The 18,035-nt window shown below is 47.0% G+C and overlaps 2 protein-coding genes across 14 annotated transcripts in view; one reads left to right on the top strand and one right to left on the bottom strand.

The window, feature by feature from the left end:
* The window catches only part of LIMK2 (LIM domain kinase 2), a 32,157-nt gene extending 26,496 nt beyond the window's left edge, over positions 1-5,661 (top strand). For all 6 annotated transcript variants that reach the window (XM_085593045.1, XM_021549978.3, XM_085593044.1 and 3 more), the window contains 3 exons: positions 1,074-1,129; positions 2,913-3,070; positions 3,653-5,661. In XM_085593045.1, the coding sequence (XP_085449171.1) occupies positions 1,074-1,129; positions 2,913-3,070; positions 3,653-3,809 (371 nt within the window). In that variant the 3' untranslated portion in view covers positions 3,810-5,661. The remainder of the gene's footprint in view (positions 1-1,073; positions 1,130-2,912; positions 3,071-3,652) is intronic.
* A 781-nt stretch (positions 5,662-6,442) lies between these two features.
* On the bottom strand, positions 6,443-13,070 carry PIK3IP1 (phosphoinositide-3-kinase interacting protein 1). 8 transcript variants are annotated; one of them, XM_077787135.2, is made up of 6 exons: positions 12,910-13,070; positions 12,645-12,761; positions 12,438-12,557; positions 10,267-10,455; positions 10,052-10,130; positions 6,443-8,055 (listed from the first exon to the last, which is right to left on the bottom strand). In XM_077787135.2, the coding sequence occupies exons 1-6, from the start codon at positions 12,992-12,994 to the stop codon at positions 7,848-7,850; spliced, it is 798 nt and encodes a 265-aa protein (XP_077643261.1). In that variant the 5' UTR covers positions 12,995-13,070; the 3' UTR covers positions 6,443-7,847. The 8 variants fall into 8 exon arrangements, with proteins under 8 accessions (XP_077643261.1, XP_021405655.1, XP_077643262.1 ...); XM_021549980.4 differs by having other exon boundaries at positions 10,267-10,452; XM_077787136.2 differs by having other exon boundaries at positions 12,438-12,554.
* Positions 13,071-18,035: the final 4,965 nt, after the last annotated feature.

Below are 18,035 nucleotides of genomic sequence, written 5' to 3'. Positions count from 1 at the left end.
ACAAAAGAGGCCTGAGATAAAACTGAACCCAAGACCAATTTCTGTTACAGCGTCATACTTTGGAACTGTCCCTTGAAACAAGGAATCATTACATTCTGGGATGAGGTTTATGTGTGCTGTTGCATAGATCTAGAGAGAGGCTATGTGCTGCCAGGTTTGCTGAAGGCTCAGGATTCAGGTGGGAGTTGTCCAAGTGCAGGGAAATCTGGGTTTTGACATGCAACCCTCAGTTGCATTCATTAAGGTTGAGCTGTGACCCTTAGAGAAAAAGCTGCCCCCGCAGGAGTTGAGATGAGTGAAACACAGTGGATAAAATTGCTCTGTCACCAGGTTGAACAGTTTGGCTGGCTGGGATATCACACTGTCCAGCACAGCCTACTGGGGAAGGGAAGACTGGGCTCCTCTCCTCCAGCTCAGTTCTCTATGTTGCTTTCTTGTGTGTGGTTCTGTTTGCCTTTCCTCAAGGTCTCCAGCCATAACAAAGGCTGAGGCTGCTTCTCTAAGTTTGTCTCAGTCCTGGCTTTTGTCAAGAGAACAGCAAAAGCATAGTCTGACATCAGCTCTGAAAGCAAGGCTGCTTACCAGCTACTGGTTGGAGGGGTGTGTCTGTAAGCAGAGCATGGCATGCTGGAGCCTGCCAGTTTTCCCAGGATCAAAGTGCTGCCGGTGTGTAATTTATTATCTCTGCAGTCACTGCAGCCAGGACTCACTGGCTGCTGGGGAAGCTGAGCACTGGCTCCATGCTCTGTAGAGGCACAAGAACAGCAATCAATGGAAATGGGCAGAAGCTTTCCATAGTTATCCTTAGCATTTGCTCAGATCTGATACAGTGTTGTCCTGTAATTCCCCAGTACAAGAGAGAAGCGTGCTTAAAATCTGTAATGGCAGTGTAATCCAGTTGGTATATACAGATCTTGGGGTGACCGACCCTGCTCAGGTTTAAGCCTTGCTTTGTCTCCTGTTTTAGGGCTCTCCAGGGAATAGCCTTAGTTAAGCTTGGTACTGGCAGTTCCTGAAATAGCTGGATGGGGAGCTCTCTCTTTACAGAGCTGAATGTCTCATGTTTCCTACAGGACAGAGCTACGATGAGATGGTGGACATTTTTTCATTTGGGATTGTTCTCTGCGAGGTAAGACAAGGATATTACACAGCATCTTTAATGTCCCCATCTCTGTGTACACATGGTATCACCCAGATCTCTGCACCTGAGTGTGCAGCCTCTGACCTAACAGCACATTATTAGTGAATTAGACTGGGAGAACAAGCTTACCCTGCCTCTGTTTCCTCAAGTAAGATAACTGTCTTGTAGTTTTCTGGTCCCAGTTTCTTCCTGGACTGAGAGAAGCTGTGCAAAAGTCATCAAGTTCTGACTGAACCTGCTATCTGTTTGAAAGTAGATGTATTCCCTAGAGCTGTGATGCTTTTTTTTTCTGCCTCATTAAAAGAACAATCAGCTGCATAATCTCAGCAAATTCAGGGCCTCCACTGGGGATGGCACTTCACTTCAAAAAAGTGGAAACAAAAACCTCTTTGCAGGTAGATTAATGAAGCTTGCACCCTGAAGTCTGTTGGCTTAGTTTATTTCTGAGCCAATGCAGAGTCTCACTGTTATATCAGGCTTTTCTATCTGCAGAACAAAAAGCAGCACTTGAAAGCTGCAAGGTATTTTCAGTTTAAAAGGTATGTATGACTGTGGAAATACAGATTAATGGCAGGCTGTTATGTGTTACACAGCAGTTGCAGGAACACCAGGGGATGCCAGCACAGTTTCATTTTCAGTGTTTGGATAAATGGGACAAAGAAAATGACTGTGCATAAATCTTTGGCCTCATCTGGAGCTCTGTTTACACTGGGCCCTCCTCTCAGAGAATGTTGTGGCTGTGAGTGATAGAGTTAGGAACTTGAAAAATCTGTATGTGGGAATAAAACAATTGTTACATTTAGAAAAAAAGACAAATAAAAGGGTAGTAGCATATGAACATTCTCTTTGCCACGAAAATTATGATAAAAAAAAAAACAAAACTAAAATTAAACACTTAGATAAGGAAATAAACCTGCCAAAATACATAATGGGTGTTTTCTGTCTAGTTACAGGATGTAGCTGTCATGCTGAGTTACTGGCATAGAAAAGCCTGGGTGGTTATAAATAACACCCCTTCTATGATACCCAGTGAGGCTTTAAACCTAATACTCTGTCCATGTGAAAGTTTGTGTTGACCTTCTGTGTCCAGATCACCCCACAGCTCTCTGCTCTGGGCTCCTTCCCTCCTACACTTGTGCTGGAGGTGGTGAGCACTGGGGCAATGCTGGGGCAGGGCTCCCCTGCCCACCCAGCTCTTTACTGGCTCTCTTTTACCTGCAGCCTCCTGGGTGCCAGTTATGGTTGTTCTTGTCCGACCCAGCCTCTGGCTGTGGTGGGGGTTGAATCTGTCAGTGGCAGAACAATTCAGAATTAGAGGTGCTGTTGGCTTCTCATCATTGTTTAGGACAGGGTCTGTACTGAGGGGCTTTGCTGACGGTGTGGTAAGATGGTTAGAAAGGGGAGGGATGGGATGGTGATGCAGGTTGCCTTAATTACCTGCAATCAGGAGAGACTGCATCATCCTCACTGTGGAGCTCCCTTGGAGGGGCCCATCATGCTGTGTCTTCTGGCAGAGAGGCCCTGGGCAGAAGGAGAAGGCATCTGGGACTTCCTCCACGGCCATGGACATGTTGCCAGGTCTTGAAAAAGTTTCCAGTGAAGTTTGCTGCACATACTGACATGAGCAAGTGGCTTCATTGGAAAGGAAGAACAGTGTTTCTGTTGTTTAATATTCACCATAATACTTTGAAGGAGCCCCTGCCTGATGCAGAGAGTTTGTTAACACTCTGAAACTGTTGCAGTACTTAAGTGCTTCTCTCACTTTCCCTAGATCATAGGCCAGGTTTATGCTGACCCAGATTGTCTCCCACGCACACTGGATTTTGGCCTTAATGTCAAGCTGTTCTGGGAGAAGTTTGTTCCTGCTGATTGTCCTCCAGCCTTTTTCCCTCTGGCTGCTATTTGCTGCAGACTGGAACCAGAGAGCAGGTAGGTTTGGGGTCTGGAGGACTCCTCTTTGGAAGCCTGCAGGATGTGTCTGTGTACCCATAGTGGAAGGACTGCTCTGCACAGAGGGCAGCTCCAGCCATCTATGGGAATGCTCAAAGGCTTCCATGAGTGAGAGGCTTCAGAGTCAACAGTCTGGGAGAGAGACTGCTGTATGGTGGAGATGTCTGAAACAATTCAAAGTCAGAGTAAAGAGGGAATGATTGTTCAAGATTTCTCAGGTACAAACAGTAGGAGCAGACTTTGACAGTAAGGTAAATACTGCATTTGATTTCAGTTATGAAACTTGTAGTTTCAGTTTCAGTTATGAAACTTGTAGCTTCGGCTTGTAGTGTTGCTGCCAAGTAGGCTCCAGAGAGCCAGACCTCCCTGGTCACTCACTGGCTATAAAAATGGGTAGCCCAGACAGATGAGTGCTTTGTGGTCTTGAAATCTGAATGGGCAGGAAATCATGTTCACCACTCTGTACATGGTACAGGGACCTGGATGGACAACTAGTTTAGCCTTTCCAGATGCTGTTCTGCTTCCTTTTTGCTAATAATGTTTCCTCACTGCTGCTTCTAGGCCCCCTTTTTCTAAGCTGGAAGATTCCTTTGAAGCTCTCTCTCTTTACCTGGGAGAACTTGCCATCCCCCTTCCATCTGAGCTGGAGGAGCTGGACCACAATGTGAATGTGCAGTATGGACTGAGCCGTGACAAGCTACCTGAAAACACAACCTAGTCTGCTCATCCTGCTGCCTGTGCCACTTCCATTGGAGCTGGGATGAGCATCAGGGAGGGAGGCACTTCAGCCACTTCCAGGGCATTAACGGGGCACCACGCTGTGCACCTGCTGCACTGCCTCTCTCTCCCCATCCAGCTTCCCTCCTCTTGGATATCCTGATTCACTGTGGATTCCTGGCATGTTTCAGAAGCAAAAAGGATCGTTTCCTGCCAGCTGCACCTAGGAAAGCCGCTGAACACTATTTTTCTGGCTTGAGAAATATTTCTCTGGCCTTTTCAGGCTTCTTTACTGTGGTGCCTTAGAACTTGGCTGCAAGCTGTGAAGCCAACTTGGCCTGTCTGCCAGGGAGGGAATTGCTATAGGAGACTCTCCTGGGTAAGGACCAGTATTTCTGGAACAGCTTCTCCCACTGACTGCCCTGCCCAGAAAGCTGGGGAAATTGGATATCTAGCAACATGTCTCACCAGGACAGCACATGTATGTATTTCCATGTGTTTCCCAGAACAATCCACTGAGATTTTGGCCTCTGACACACATCAGCAGAAGGAGTAAAAAGCCCCAGGAATTGGGCAGCTCTCCTGAAAAATGTCTCTGGGGAAACACATATGAATTGTTGTTTTGGTTTTGTGGGCTTTTATTCCTTCTGTGTCTCTGAATACCTCCAAAAGCCTGCCTAGAAACACTAAGACTGAGCTCTGCTTGCCCCTCCTGATGGCAAATGAGGCAGGCAGCAAATGAGCCACTGGAGCATTTTCAGACCCTGCACCTGCAGTGAACTTGCCTGCCCAAAACCTTAACCTAGGTGAAAGTATTTGAACCTGAATGTGTAGTTCTGCACTAGGCACTGGGTGTGGACATTCCTGAGTGTTTGAGCTCTTGACCTGTGGATGTGAGGTGACAGAAATGGAGGCAGAAGGTGCTTGTCAGAAAGCCAAAGGTTTGAAGTGGCTCAGACCTTGGGCATGGACAATGGGAAAAGGGGACTTGCCCAAGGTTAATTAAAGGATGGACTTGTCATTAATAGAAAAGTGCTGGAGAATGTTCCATCCTCTCTGGAGTGGCAGCTGGAGAACTAATAATTCAGTTGCCACTACCTCATCCTTTCCTGCAGATTGTGCAAGTTGTTCCCTTTGAAGGTCCTTCTTGCAGCTACTGCTGTAGCACCTGAGCTGATTCTCCAAACAGAAATTTTCCTCAGGGTCATTCCCTGCTCTGGAGGGGGGGAAAAAAAAAGGGCTTGGAGCCATTGGGAGGTGGGTAGGGCTGTATTTTCTTCCTGTACTTCTCTTCTTCCTCCCTTGGTGGGAGAAGGAAGGAAGGAAGCTACTGCTGCAGTAGCTCACATGGTAGGTAGAGCTGAACAACAAGCTGAATCAAGTTCTGCTCTAAGTCTCACAAACATCATGGTTTAACTGGATTTTTAGTGTGCTCCTTTTTCCTTCCTCCTCCTTTCAGCATGGGGTGGGGAATGGGTGTTAGTCTTTGCTGTTACTTTGGTTTCCTCCCCTACCCATGAGTTTAAAGTATTATGTAAAATAACATGGGACCATGCATCACCTGACATCAGGTATGCAAGGGGGGTGTTTTTAGTCTGTGTAGTGGTGTTTTAGAAACACTGGGGACTCCCTGTGCTGTACGTCAGGCAGGAGCCTCTCTAATCTGGGTCCAGTGGATCCAGGATTGTTAATAGGATTTGCCCTTTCATTCCCCCTCCCAGGCTGGTTTGTGAGGGGATCCCTGAAGGGAGAGTCCTGGGTGATGTGTGGGTGGGTTTCATGAACTGTGATTTGCACAGCTCCACGTTCTAACTAAATTAAAAAGCAGTAACCATATGCTATTGAGAACAAGATTTTGTGGTCTCTGTGTTAAATAAAGCCGGAAGCCGTAACTTTCTCAGGTTTCTATTGTAGTCACAAAATGGCAACACCAAAACTGCCCAGATGATAACACCCTTTTTTGAGTCAGTGAACTTTGCCACATTCACAAAACTGCAGAAGCACAGTGCAGTGCTCTGTAGGATTATTTACCTGGAGTGAGGGAAAGGGAACAAGTTAAGTCCTGTTCATTCGCTGGTTGGTTTTAAGGGTGGACAGGAGTCAGCAGATCATGGAGCCTCTCCATTTTCCTTTTCTAATCCAGGGATAAAAATACAACCTGTTCTTGGAAACATCTTATTCTGAAATATGTAGTTCAGGGGACTTTTGTTAAGGCAACAACTGAACAGAAATACTGCCTCTGTTGGTACCTCTTGTAACCTGCTGTGCCCTGTCTCCATTGTACTTCTCAAGGGATGGAGCAGCACCAAAGCAGAACTGACCCAAGTCAGTGCAGGAAGGGGCTGTAACCAAGAGTCTGTTCCCATGGGCCAGCCTGCTGAGTCACCCACAGCTCACACCCCAACAACTGCTTTTCAGGAAGTGTCCCAGTCCAAGAGCAAATGCTGGCAGCAGGGAGACAAACTCCATGCCCCTGTCAGTGCTGGTGCATGAAGGCACTGCTTGTAGGGATTTACTTTTGGGCCTGGCAAAACTGAAGTGGCACCTTCCCTTCTCCTCAATTCAAAGTCTGAAAGAAGGCAAAGGATGCTGCTCTGGCAGGAGGAATGCACAGATGAGCCACAGTCCACATAATTATACAGAGCATTCTTCTTTTAAGCTTTAATACAAGGTAGCACAGTCTGCACCTTCTCATAATGAGGTATTTAAAACATTTTACAAAGAAATGGTATTCAAAGGCATTTAAAAATAAAATATTTCCCTTTTCTGAACCAAACGTTAACACTAAAACCCCTGCTGCCAAGTGCTGCTCCCTGTTAGGCCCACAGCTATAAAGCAGATGGCTAGAAAACTTACTTGAATGGCTTGAATCCCCTGAAGCGGGGACAGATGTTTCCCTGAACTGGCCTTGCCTTGATGCCATTAGGCAGACACTGCAGCAACCATCCCTTCCAAACCCCCTGAAATGCTAATAAAAGTTGTTACAAAACCTCTCTAATAGGACCAGGCTCTGTAAGTAAGTAGTCTTGCTGCATAAGCTGAGTGTGTGACAGGCTGTGCCAGGAGCCACACCAGAACTTCAGTATCTTACAAAACAGCTGCCCTGTTCTGCCCTTAGAGCCACAACTGCTGCACTGTGACCAGGGTGACCTCCACAGCTTGGCCACTCTGTCCAGCACTGGCTCTGTAGGAAGCCTAGGGAATTCAAAAGAGGATGTTATGTATCCTCAGTGATTAACCTGCTATAAGTAACTGAAGGGCAATTTGTTTTCATCACTCCACAACTACCTACCACTCACCCTGACTTTCCTGAACTGTGTAAATGAGCAGGAGGCACAGACAGACCCCCCTGGACACCTACAACTGGCTATGCATGTAGCACCACAGGGAATGGAGAAGTGGCCTCAGCCCTGGAAGACCTGGATTTGTCAAGAGCTTGAGGAGTGCACTGGGGCTAAACATTCTACTTCTGGCCAAAGATATCCCTCAAATAAGCTCTTCCTTGGAAAAAAGCCTGATCCAGTAGCAGGATTCTAGACAGTGATTCCAGCTCTCAGCCACTAAAGCAAAAAGGCAGGAACTATAATCAGAGTGTAATTATCTAGCTAAATCTGACATGAAGCTCCCCTCAGTCCCTGCAGTACTGTTCTCTCCTGAGGTTCCAGGCTGAAACTTAATTAACAGTGCACACCATTAAATAGGAAAAGAACATAGAAAGAGGAAGCCACGACCACACTCCAGGCTACAGGATCTGTGGCCAGTTTTAAGCCTGGCCCATCATCCCCCCCAGCTCCTTGGCACACCATGGAGATAGGTGGGAGGAAGCAGCAGGGTCCACCACACCAGTCCCCAGCTGGTCATGCACTGAACGGTGCCCCTCGAACAGATGATGAATAGCCCATTGCTCTGCTCCTCTGCATCACCTTCATCCGGCGTTCATCAAAAAGAAAACAAAATAGAAATGAACACACGCAACCCCTGCACTCACAGTGGGAAGCTGGAGGCTTTGCTCAGCCTGTAGCGCTCCTGCCTGAGCTGCTCAGGCACCAGGAGTCCCCGCCTGCCCCATGAGGGGGCCGCTGCCATCCCGCGTGTCCTCCACAGGCGTCTGGTTGGTGTGCACCACAATGGTGTTCTCATCCACGAGCTCGCAGGTGGGGTTGCTGAACGCTGACAGGGGCAGCGTGATGCGCTGCATTTCACGCTCATAAACCTTCTGCTCGTGCTTCTCCTTCAGGTCTTTCCCCCTGCATTACAATAAAAACCAAAACACATACATGGGGTGAGGGCTGCTGCTTGGATGGAGAGTCTCAGTAAAGCTGATGGAGTAGAGAAAAAGGGACTCTGCTCTTTAAGATAAACAGTGGTTTCAGCTGCATACAAAGGGCCAGAAATATTCCCTACTGTAAGCAGAGGACAACAGCTGGGCATCTTTGAAAAACAAGCAGCCAAGTGAAGTCTGTCCCTCCCTCAAACTGGCTTATTCACTGACATTGCTGCTGATAAATGACTGTACAGCCAGGCCCATCCTTCAAACCACAGAGCTGCCATGTGTTTCCTTATCCTTTTCAGTCCCACAGCACAGCCTGGTTCAGGCCCAGGGGAGAAGTGAGACAGTGCAGAGGCCACTGCTGTGGAATAGAGCTGCTGTAACCTGCTTCATCTGAAACAAATACTAGAGCTGGTGACAGCTTCTGCCTTTTGTTTCAGCAAATTAAGCTGTCCAGAAAGTATTAAAGCTGACTTCAGAGCTGGCCCTGCTTTCTGCCACTGCAGCTCTAACAGCTTATTGCCACAACCAGCTCCTCAAACCTACCTTAGTCTCCAGCCTGTTGCTAAGTGAAGGAACACCTCAGTAATTTGCGCTGTGGAAGAACTGCCTTGCTATAAAAATGGATTTGGCATTAATAGCATGTTGTCTTCAGAAAAACTATGTATACCAAAAACTACTAAACCCATTAAAGGTTTCTCACCACACCTACTACCCAAACCTGCCGGCTTGTACATGCAATTTTGAGATCAAGGCAAGGAAGGAGACAGTAAACCTGCTGTACATCCCTGCTGTGAGCTCTCTGCGACTGGAGAAGCAAAGCTGCCTTTGGACAAAGCCCAACACTGGTCTATTGCTTCCTCCCACCAAGAACAGGAGAGAGGTGGGACAGGCACCACTCGTTCCTCCTGAGGCTCATGATCTCAAGCAGGCAGAGCTGCTGGGGTTTCCTGTTGGCATTTTGGCTGCTTTTCAAAGCTGCCTACAAGTGTGCAGCAGTGGCTGCTGTTCCTGCCAGCACACAAGACAGCAATCGCTGAAGTGACACCTCAAATCAGATTCCTCGACAAGCAGTGCTCTGTTTTGCCCCTTATGTAACACTCCTCCCTCTGCTTTTTTTCTGTCAGCATTTATTATAAACACTTACATAAGGACATGTCCCAGCTTGGGAAAAGGGTTCCTTCTGCTTGGTTGTGTCAGACTGTTGTCAAACAGCCAAAACATAGAACAAACCCTCCCAGAGGAGGGAGCCTGGGCCTTTGCTTGCTGCAGTGACAATCACTGCTATTTGTTAATCCTGCCCTCTCTCTTTGACTAAGCAGCTTGTTACTGCCACTACCCTCAAACTCTGCTGAGCTACAGAAACATTTCTGTCCAACACAATAAAGTGGCTGAAAAAGAGTAACTGAAGTAGATATCAAAATTGGCCTTAAAAGTATACAGGAGCTTTGCTAAAAATGAACTTGAACCAAAAAAAAAAAAAAAGTACTACCTGACAGTTAGCTTCATAGGATAAAATGCATTAGTAGCAAAAAAGATTGTCAATTGTTTTTCTTCTAAAGATAGAGAAGTTAGGGGAACAGGTGGCCTGCTGGAAGAATTGTTCTTTTTCTGAATAAAATAAACTTCCTGTGAGGGCACCTGGGATCTGCTCTTTCCAGTTCTGACAAAATCCTGCTCCCCTGGATACATCTGAAAAAAACACATCAAGGTGCACATGCACACACAAAACCCAAATATCAAAGAGGGCAATTTGAAACTTTAAGTGAAATAGAACATCACAATAATAGGGGCATGGAGAAGAACAGAGTTAATTCTTCAGTAGTTCTTTCCTCAGTGTGGCAAACCAACTTGCTCAATGTGCCATAATCATACACTTCTGTCCTGTTCCCTTGGGATCTGGTTGGGTCTGCAGGTGCTCAGACATTCCTGCTCTATATTCAGCAGCTTCTGAACAAAGAACAGCCACTCACCTCTTATAGATGTATCCCAAGACAATGCCAGCCCCGATGGCAATGATTATCACCATCATGATCAGCCCCAGCACATAACCTGTGGAAAGGGAAAAAAAAAGAGCCAAAATTATGAGGCAGCAGATCAGCTATAATGTTGTTTTCAGAACCTCTGTTGTTTTCAGAACCTGCCAGAATTACAGGAATGGATCTATCACAGCATCCCGGGTTTGTACCTAGTATCCCTAAGTCCTTTTTTTCTCTGGAGTTCATCTGTACTCTCTGACTGATGCCGATGACGGGCTGCACCGCGGCTGCCTCGCTCCGGGAGGGCAAGGTATCAGCTGGTTCAAACACCTGCTCATCCTCCTGGGAAGTACCAACTTCTGCTGTAGGGACTGGGGCTGTGGTAGCTGTAGCATCTGCTGAGAGGAGAAAAAAAAATATATATACAACATACCATTCACTTATGAGTACTCCAAAACAACGTGTCTTGAGAGTGGGACAGCTCTAGACTGCTATCACTGAACTGCCTTCAAAGCACACTGAAAAACACTTTTCCCCTTAAGTTGCTCCCCCTTAAGTTGTTGCCAGAAATCCTACCAAAGTAGACCAGAAATGTACTCCTCCCCACACTTTCCTTTGACATGAACCTATTTAACTAAAGAGCCCAAGAAACCAGCACAGATGAAAGAAGTCAGACTGCAGAATGAGACCCAGGTTCAGGGCATGAGTCCAGAAGATACACAATGACTTCATTTAGTGTATAGATCAACATACAGGCTGCAGCTTCAATCATGCTGAACAAGATTATGAGAATCTCCATCCCATCTCCCAGGAGCCTATTTATCTTTCTTCTACCTCAATCTTCCTGACACAGGAAAGTTTGACAGGAGACTTCAGCTGGTATGAAACCAACCTGGGGATATTCTTCCCTGGTCCCTGTTTGCAGTGGGTACCAAACTAATAGTCTGGGACACCACTGGACAGGCTAAGTCAGAGCAGCTCTCAGGCAGCACAGCCACTGACTAAGGACAAGTTCCTTCCTCAGTCAAGGCCCAGAAATGGCACCCAAGGATACAGGTTCCTTCCCAGCCCTGTTTTTTATCTGCTCTTTTTCATCAACAGCATTGAAAGATTTTCAAGGTAGCTCCTTCTTTCATGCCACAGTTTAAGTGGAAGCTGTAGCACTGTAAAAGCTGTGGTGACAGTGTAAAGTAGGTATCTATTACCTTTTCTACACAAAACCCCCTCCTTTTTGGAAATGCTATTCACAGTATGCATCTACACCTGAAAACTCACTCCACCTGCCTCTCCCCCCACAGCAGGCAATTACTTCATGTGGACTTTCTATCTGCAGCCATTTTGAGTCTTCAGTGGAATGTGAAATGGAAGTACAGAAGGGAGTCAGAGACAGGAAATCAGGGGTACTGCACAGTAAATTCACATAGGGTCAGCCAGGGCAACTGAACTAAAGTGAACTGTTGGACCATGAAAAGGTGCCCCCTCTGAGATGCAAAAATAAGAAACCTATTAAATACGAAAATGGCTGAAAGGTCAGGTAGCTCTTCTGATCCTAAAGCTGCAAGAATGTTTTGAGTAAGGATCTTGGCAGCAGAACATTTTTTTGCTTCATCTTTAGGGAAAAGCAGCAAAAAAAGAGCAAAGTGAAAAAAAGGGGAGGGTGTATGTGTGTGGGAAATGTATTTAGATGCAAGGATAGCAGTCTCAAGGGGCAGTGGTGCGAGTAAATCTTGTAGGGCTCAGAAAGTAGTAAACAGTTCAAAAAACCCCAAGTGGTTACTCTGATGTCAGTCAACACTGACACCTCCTCTCCCTGAAACAGGCTTCCACTACAGTTCTTTTGGCAAACTCTTTCTCACTGTGACTATCAAGGAGGAATCCAGTCTTTCCATTTCTTACCGTCCTCCCTTCTAGTTCTCATTTTTTCCACATTCTTCCCCTGCACCCCGTACTCATATTCCCACTGGCAATCCTTTAACAGCAAGAAGCTTCTTTAGTCAGCCATAACATGCCCCACAGCAACAGTCTACCCACAGCTCAGCAGTTCCTAGATGTCCAGACCTCAGCCTTTTGCAACACAGCTAGAGAGCGCTATGGTGATAAGCGAATTGTGGGGGAGTGGGGGCTTTTCACAGGCCTTTTCTGGCACTAATGGCAAAGCTCTAGGGGCGGAGCACGGCATAGCTGGGAGGCAGATGTGCACGCACAGGCGGCGGCTGGAGGGGAGCCCTGGGTACGCGGTGTTTCCGAGGGAGGTGCTGGCGTAGTCCGGGGTTGTTTGTGCGCCGGAGGGACCCACCCTGGTGACAAACCCAGACCCCAGCCGTAGGGGCCAGGCCAGGGTGGGCAGGAAAAGAGGGGAGCCGGCGGCGGCCGCTCTTACCTGAGCACTGGGCGATGTCGCAGGATCGCCGCTCGGGGATCCCGGTAGCGCCTTGGATGTAGCACCAGGGCGCGGCGTCACCGTCCGGGTTCCTGCAGCTGTTGTGGTCCTCATCGACTGCTAGGGAGCAGCGGGGCCGTCAGCGCGGCCGCGGCACCCCCCGCTCCCCCGAGAGCCCCCCCCGCCTTCCCCCGGCCCCGGACCCACCTGCCGGGAGCGCGGCGCCGGGGCCGCTCCGCACCGTCAGCCAGTTGAGGCACGGGGCGCCGCCGGTGGCCACTCGCCGGCTGCCGCGGTAGGACGCGCCGTTGCCGCGGAGGCATTCTGCGGAGAGACGAGCCGAGCCTCGCGGGCGGCCCGAGCAGCCCCCGCCGCTCCGAGCAGCTCCCCAGCACGGCCCCCGCCTTCCCCACGGGGGTGTTCCCCCTGCCGAGACCGGCCTTTGTCCCCCACAAAGCCGGGTGGCACTCACCCTCGGCGCCGCGGGCGGCCCCCAGCAGCAGCGAGCCCAGCAGCAGCACAGCGCGCAGCGCCCGCCGCGAGCCCCCGGGCAGCATCCTCGGCGCGGAGGGCGAGGAGCCGCCGCCAGCCCGGCCGCGCAGCTCGGCTCCGCTCGGCGCCGCGGCGAGACCTGCCCCGGCGCTCCCCTCCCCGGTAAACAACCGCCGGGCTGCGCTTCCCCCCCCCGCCCCGCAGCCGCCGCCGGGTCCTAACGCTGCCGCTGCCGCCGCCCGCCCCCAGGAGGGGAAGGGGCGGCTGCCGCGGGGCAGGGCTCGGGGCAGCCGGGAACCTGCTGCCGCAGAGGGTCCTTCGCCCCGGGACCGGTGCTCGGTGCCGTGGGGCTGTTTGGCTCGAGAGGAACTCCGTGTCCCTGGGCTTGTCTCCTACAGTCGCAGGAAAAGTCAGACCAGAAGAGGAGACTTTCCACACGGAACTATGCTTGAACAACTGCCTGTGGCAGGAAAAGTGTTTATCTTCAGAGACCTAAAACTGTTCTCTCCCCCAGAGAATTATCATGAAGGACTAAATCCTGCCGCCCTTATTCTCCCTTTGGATTCCCTTAGATCTAAAGATGCGTTGGAGGGGCTACACACTGCCATGGAGGCCGTGCAACTCCACCTTAAAGGGGTTTACATTCTCCCCTCTACTAATCCATTACTTTTCACTGACTCCTTGGACTTCCTCTAAGACCTGTGCCTGCTTATAGAGAAAAACAAGGTAAACAGCATCAAGGTGGTTTTAGAGTAGTTCTACTGCAGGCATTCAGCCACCATGATAAAACCTGTCTACAGGCATTTCACACAGCTCACAATAAATACTTCTGTTTCTAAACATGTCAAGGGATTCAGACAGTACAGTGCAAGTGCCTGTACACAGCATCTGGAGTCCTCAGCACTGTTTCTATTGCACCAGTGAAAAACAAGCCACTGAATAGCTGGTCCTGTTCAACAATGAGCTTGCAAAGGCAGCCTGGGCCAACTGATGGGTCTGTAGCCAAGGCACAGGCCTGCAGCACAAGGTGCTATTTCTGGCTTTCCCACAGAGTTCTTCCTGACCTTGGCCAACCTGCCTGCCTCACTTTTTTGCGCTTTCCCTTCCTTTCTGTTACGTGAGGTACAATCAAACCTTCCTTCTTAGAATAGGACAGGGAAGTTCCCTTCTTTTAAAGTTCATTGAAATCACATGGAAGCCACTGAACACAGAAGTCTTTCTATGTCAGGAAGCTGCTCCAGTGTTTTATGAATCACTTTTCAAGGCAGTGCTGGCTGGAGCAGGGGTCTTTCCCTTCTACTCCCAGATGTTTCCATCCTGGCAGTGCTCTCTGTCAGGCTGCTATAGGTAATTGTGTAACAAACTTGCTCAAAGTTCTGATCCAACCCAGCTTCTGCCCCTTTTTCACCAGGTCATGAATGCTTTAAGCCCTTTAACAGCCAGGTCGCCTGCTGCATCCAGTCTACAATGGAGCACAAAAACATAGATGTACCAGCATGATAGAGGGGCAATGAGGAAACAGGTCAATTAAGCAGCACTACTGACAAGTAGGAGACCACAGGTCTTAGCACACATTTGTGTGACTCGCACTTTAACAACATGATTTACCACTGCAGAAAATTTAGTTTAGTAATGTCAGATTAAAAGAAAATATGGTTGCAAAAAATCAAAACAGGAAACCAAAAACCAGCTGCATGTGCTAGTCCTGACTGACATCACCAGCAAAGATGCAGCCTTTGTGCAATTATGCTCATTTTCTGCACAGACACCCTGCTACTGCATTCCTGATGTTCTCCAGTTACTCTCTGTAAAGACAAGGCTAACTGGAGTCAGCAAGAATTTTTAATAAGGGCTATTCAATCAAGCTGCCTGTTTGCAATAGCTCTTCATCAGATTTTATGAGACAAATTCCATACAGCAGGAACTGCAGGGCCACACATGCATCCAGAGGCACTGCCTGTCCAAAACTTTGCAGATGGACTGCCAATCTGCACAATTAATGTCTTTTTGCTCATTTCATAAGACTAACTAATGCTTCTGTGCCACCTAGCACAGAAAGCACCTCCTTCTGTACATACTGATCCAAGAATTGCAGTAATCTCTGTGGAAACAAATCTCAGACCTTCCTAGCTCTCTCTCCTACTATGTAACAAGATAAATTTGCTCTTCTCATTACACCCAGCCAAGTTCCAGCAAACAATTTGAGTTTCTAGTCCACAGAAGGACAATGGGGAATCTGGAAGAAATACAAAAACCTTCACATTAATGGTAAAGATCAAAGTCTTTTCCACAACTGACTTCTAAGCATATTTTTTTTCTTTCATCTCTAGCTTTCTCCAGGATGAGGGAAGATTTATGCCTGGCAGTTTCACAGAGTCAAGTTTAATAGGATGCCAGGTGGCAGCTGTCAGAAGCAGACTCAATTGCTCTTTCCACTGCTTAGGAATAGGTTTGCTCTTCTTGCTACACTTTTAGAGATTAAACATTACATTATTTCCCATTACTTGATTTTAAACTACCCAAATTATAAGTAAGTTAATAGCTTTGCAGCTACTTCCTCACATAGTTTACACTTAGATGTCTGTTGGTATATACACACACATGTATCACAACATATCCCCACATTTTACAGAAAATATATACACTATTTTTTAGGAATCAGGGACATTAAACATCTTCCCTAAACTCAGTGTGAACCAGTTTCAGCTGTGAGCTGGTACCTTTCTTTATGCAAGTTCCAGAATGAACAATGCCTGCTTTCTTGCTCTCCTGTCTGTCAGCTGCTTGCTCTTGTTTATTTGTTCTATACTTTTACCTGTGGAAAAATTCAAAGTGTTTTGAGATTAAAAAAAAAAACAACTAAACAAATAAATAAAGGAATCTAACAGCACAACACTCTGTGCCAAGGAAGGCAGCCCCAGATCTATAGCTCTGGAATGACTCTGCAAGGAGCCATCAAACCCACCCTCCTTCTCTGGCCATAGCCAAGTGTGTTCAGATCTTGCCAGGCAGAAGTTCATCTAACTTCCTATGCAAGAACTAACATGCTTTATTACTTAATCTTGCTAAATAAGACTCTGAGTGGAGTAAACAAAATGAGTTTTCTAATCTGAGTAATCTTTCCTAGCCAAATTAACATGGATTGCTTAAAATGGAAAAAGTTGACCATTGCCCTCCTTGTAACAGGACATAAGTCATGTTCCCCTAGCCTCCTTTCATCTTCCCAGGTAATTAAAATAATTGTTCCAGTTTTCCCCAAAACTCCCTTTTCTCAATTTTCTGCTTCTTTCATAAATGACAATGTTTGAAATGACCAGTAGTACAATTCTGAGACCTCATCATGAACAGAACATTAGAGCAGTTTGTGCTTAAGCTTAAAAAGATAACCCAATTTGTTCTTGTTAGAAAATGCCGATCTAAAAATAATTGTTTATTATTTGCACATGAGAAATGCGAAAAGGCAGCATCAAAACATCTGGAGATCTGAGCCAAAAAAGCTGCAAGCATCGAATGTTACTAAACATTGTTAAGTACTTGAGTATTGTAACTCCAGCAAAAGCAGGGGTTTTATTTCTTTTCTGCCTCTCTCTTGATCATGAAAACAACTCTGGGTCTCACCTGTTAAAAGGCTTCTGTAAGCAATGATGTAGGAATCGGAAACAAATGTGTTTAATTTCTAACCTAGATATAATTTTAATGTAATAAAAGAACATCAGGGCTGCAACAATAGGATCAGATATTGACTTTATGAAACTGAGCCGAGTATAACCAAATATCGAGACAGAGGCAGTGACTACAAAGGAGTCGTTGTGGAGCGACAGGAGTATCTGCTGGCACTGTTGCATCGCGCTGCTGACATGCTCAAGGAGAGGCTTTCTCCTCCCCCTTCAGTCTGACAGCATAAGCTATTGCTAAGTAAATGCCAGCCACAGCCTCCAAGGACTAACAAGGAAGTCTGCAGAAGCAAAACAACCATATGCGATATTTGAACTGGTTCAGACTGGTTCAGTTTGCTCCACTAACTCCGAGTGCTTTCTCTGATGAGTTTTCTGTGTGGGCTGTAATAAAAGGCCAGAGGTTTCGAGAGGGCAATCTGGGTCCTATTGTTTACTGGGGAAAAGCATTAAGAGATTACCACTAAATAGTCTCGGCAGTCAGTGACTTGAGAAATTTCACACAGAGTCCTCTTAACAGCATAATTTTTTTGTCCTTTTTTTGACAAGAACTGCCCAGTGCCTTTCCAGTTTTCTCAGCTTTGCAGGACCCAAGTGCTGACAGACATCTGTGTTCACACCAGCCCACTGTAGCAGTGGCGACCCATGGATGATCCCTCTGCTCTTTCCCTGGCTACAGCATTCCAATCTCGGGTATCTGATCACAGATTGCTTTACCTGCTATCCAATGGGTGGGTGTGTCTCATAGAAGGATACTATAAAACCAGAGCAATATTGTTAGGAAGTGGGTACAGCTGTTTAAAGATGTTTCAGTAACCAGCTGCACTTGTTTTTGTTGGGTTGTTTGTTTGTTTGTTTGTTTGTTTTTGCTACAGATGCAGGCTGCTACTGACAAAAGCCAGAGCACATATTTCTAAGGGTGGAGGAAGGGAAGCTATTTTGAAAGATACTGTGATCTACTCAGAGAACACATAACTCTGAGCCAAGAACAGAAGCTTCACTCTCAGTTCTTTAACTGATCTTTGCCTGACCTTAGGCAAGCTTCTGCATTGGTTTCCCATGTTAGTATTACTTATGTCACAGAGGCAGAAATGATTATATATCTGCAAAGCGCTTTGGAAGCTTCAGACATCCAATACCTACCTTATGAAATGGTTCTGTAGGGGAAGGAATCCTGGAGACAGATATGCAGGACATGCTCTCAAGTACTGCATGTGTAGTGCTGACTTAGATGGAAAATACAAATAAGCATTATTGCAGGAATTCATTAGAATAGGAGAATGTGTTGTTTGGTTGTTTTTTAAGGTATAAACATACTTTTGTAACTTTCTTGTTTCTCAAACCACAGTTGTGCCCAGCAGCACCTGACAAAGCTACGTAATCTGAAAATGCCATTTGTTCTTGTTAGAAAATGCCTATCTAAAAATAATTG

The sequence above is a fragment of the Lonchura striata genome, chromosome 15, assembly GCF_050655825.1.
Source record: "Lonchura striata isolate lonStrDom1 chromosome 15, ASM5065582v1, whole genome shotgun sequence".
Taxonomy (NCBI): Eukaryota; Metazoa; Chordata; class Aves; order Passeriformes; family Estrildidae; genus Lonchura; species Lonchura striata.
The sequence above is the reverse complement of the archived record's forward strand: the minus strand, read 5'-3'. Positions and strand labels throughout refer to the sequence as shown.

What these genes read in the sequence shown, in the direction of transcription:
- PIK3IP1 (XM_077787135.2), bottom strand. Translation starts at nt 12,994, where the DNA reads ATGCTGCCCGGGGGCTCGCGGCGGGCGCTGCGCGCTGTGCTGCTGCTG. An exon ending in CGACATCGCCCAGTGCTCAG is followed by an intron (nt 10,456 to 12,437) that starts GTAAGAGCGGCC and finishes TTCTCCTCTCAG; the next exon opens with CAGATGCTACAGCTACCACA. An exon ending in TTGGGATACATCTATAAGAG is followed by an intron (nt 8,056 to 10,051) that starts GTGAGTGGCTGT and finishes ATTGTAATGCAG; the next exon opens with GGGGAAAGACCTGAAGGAGA.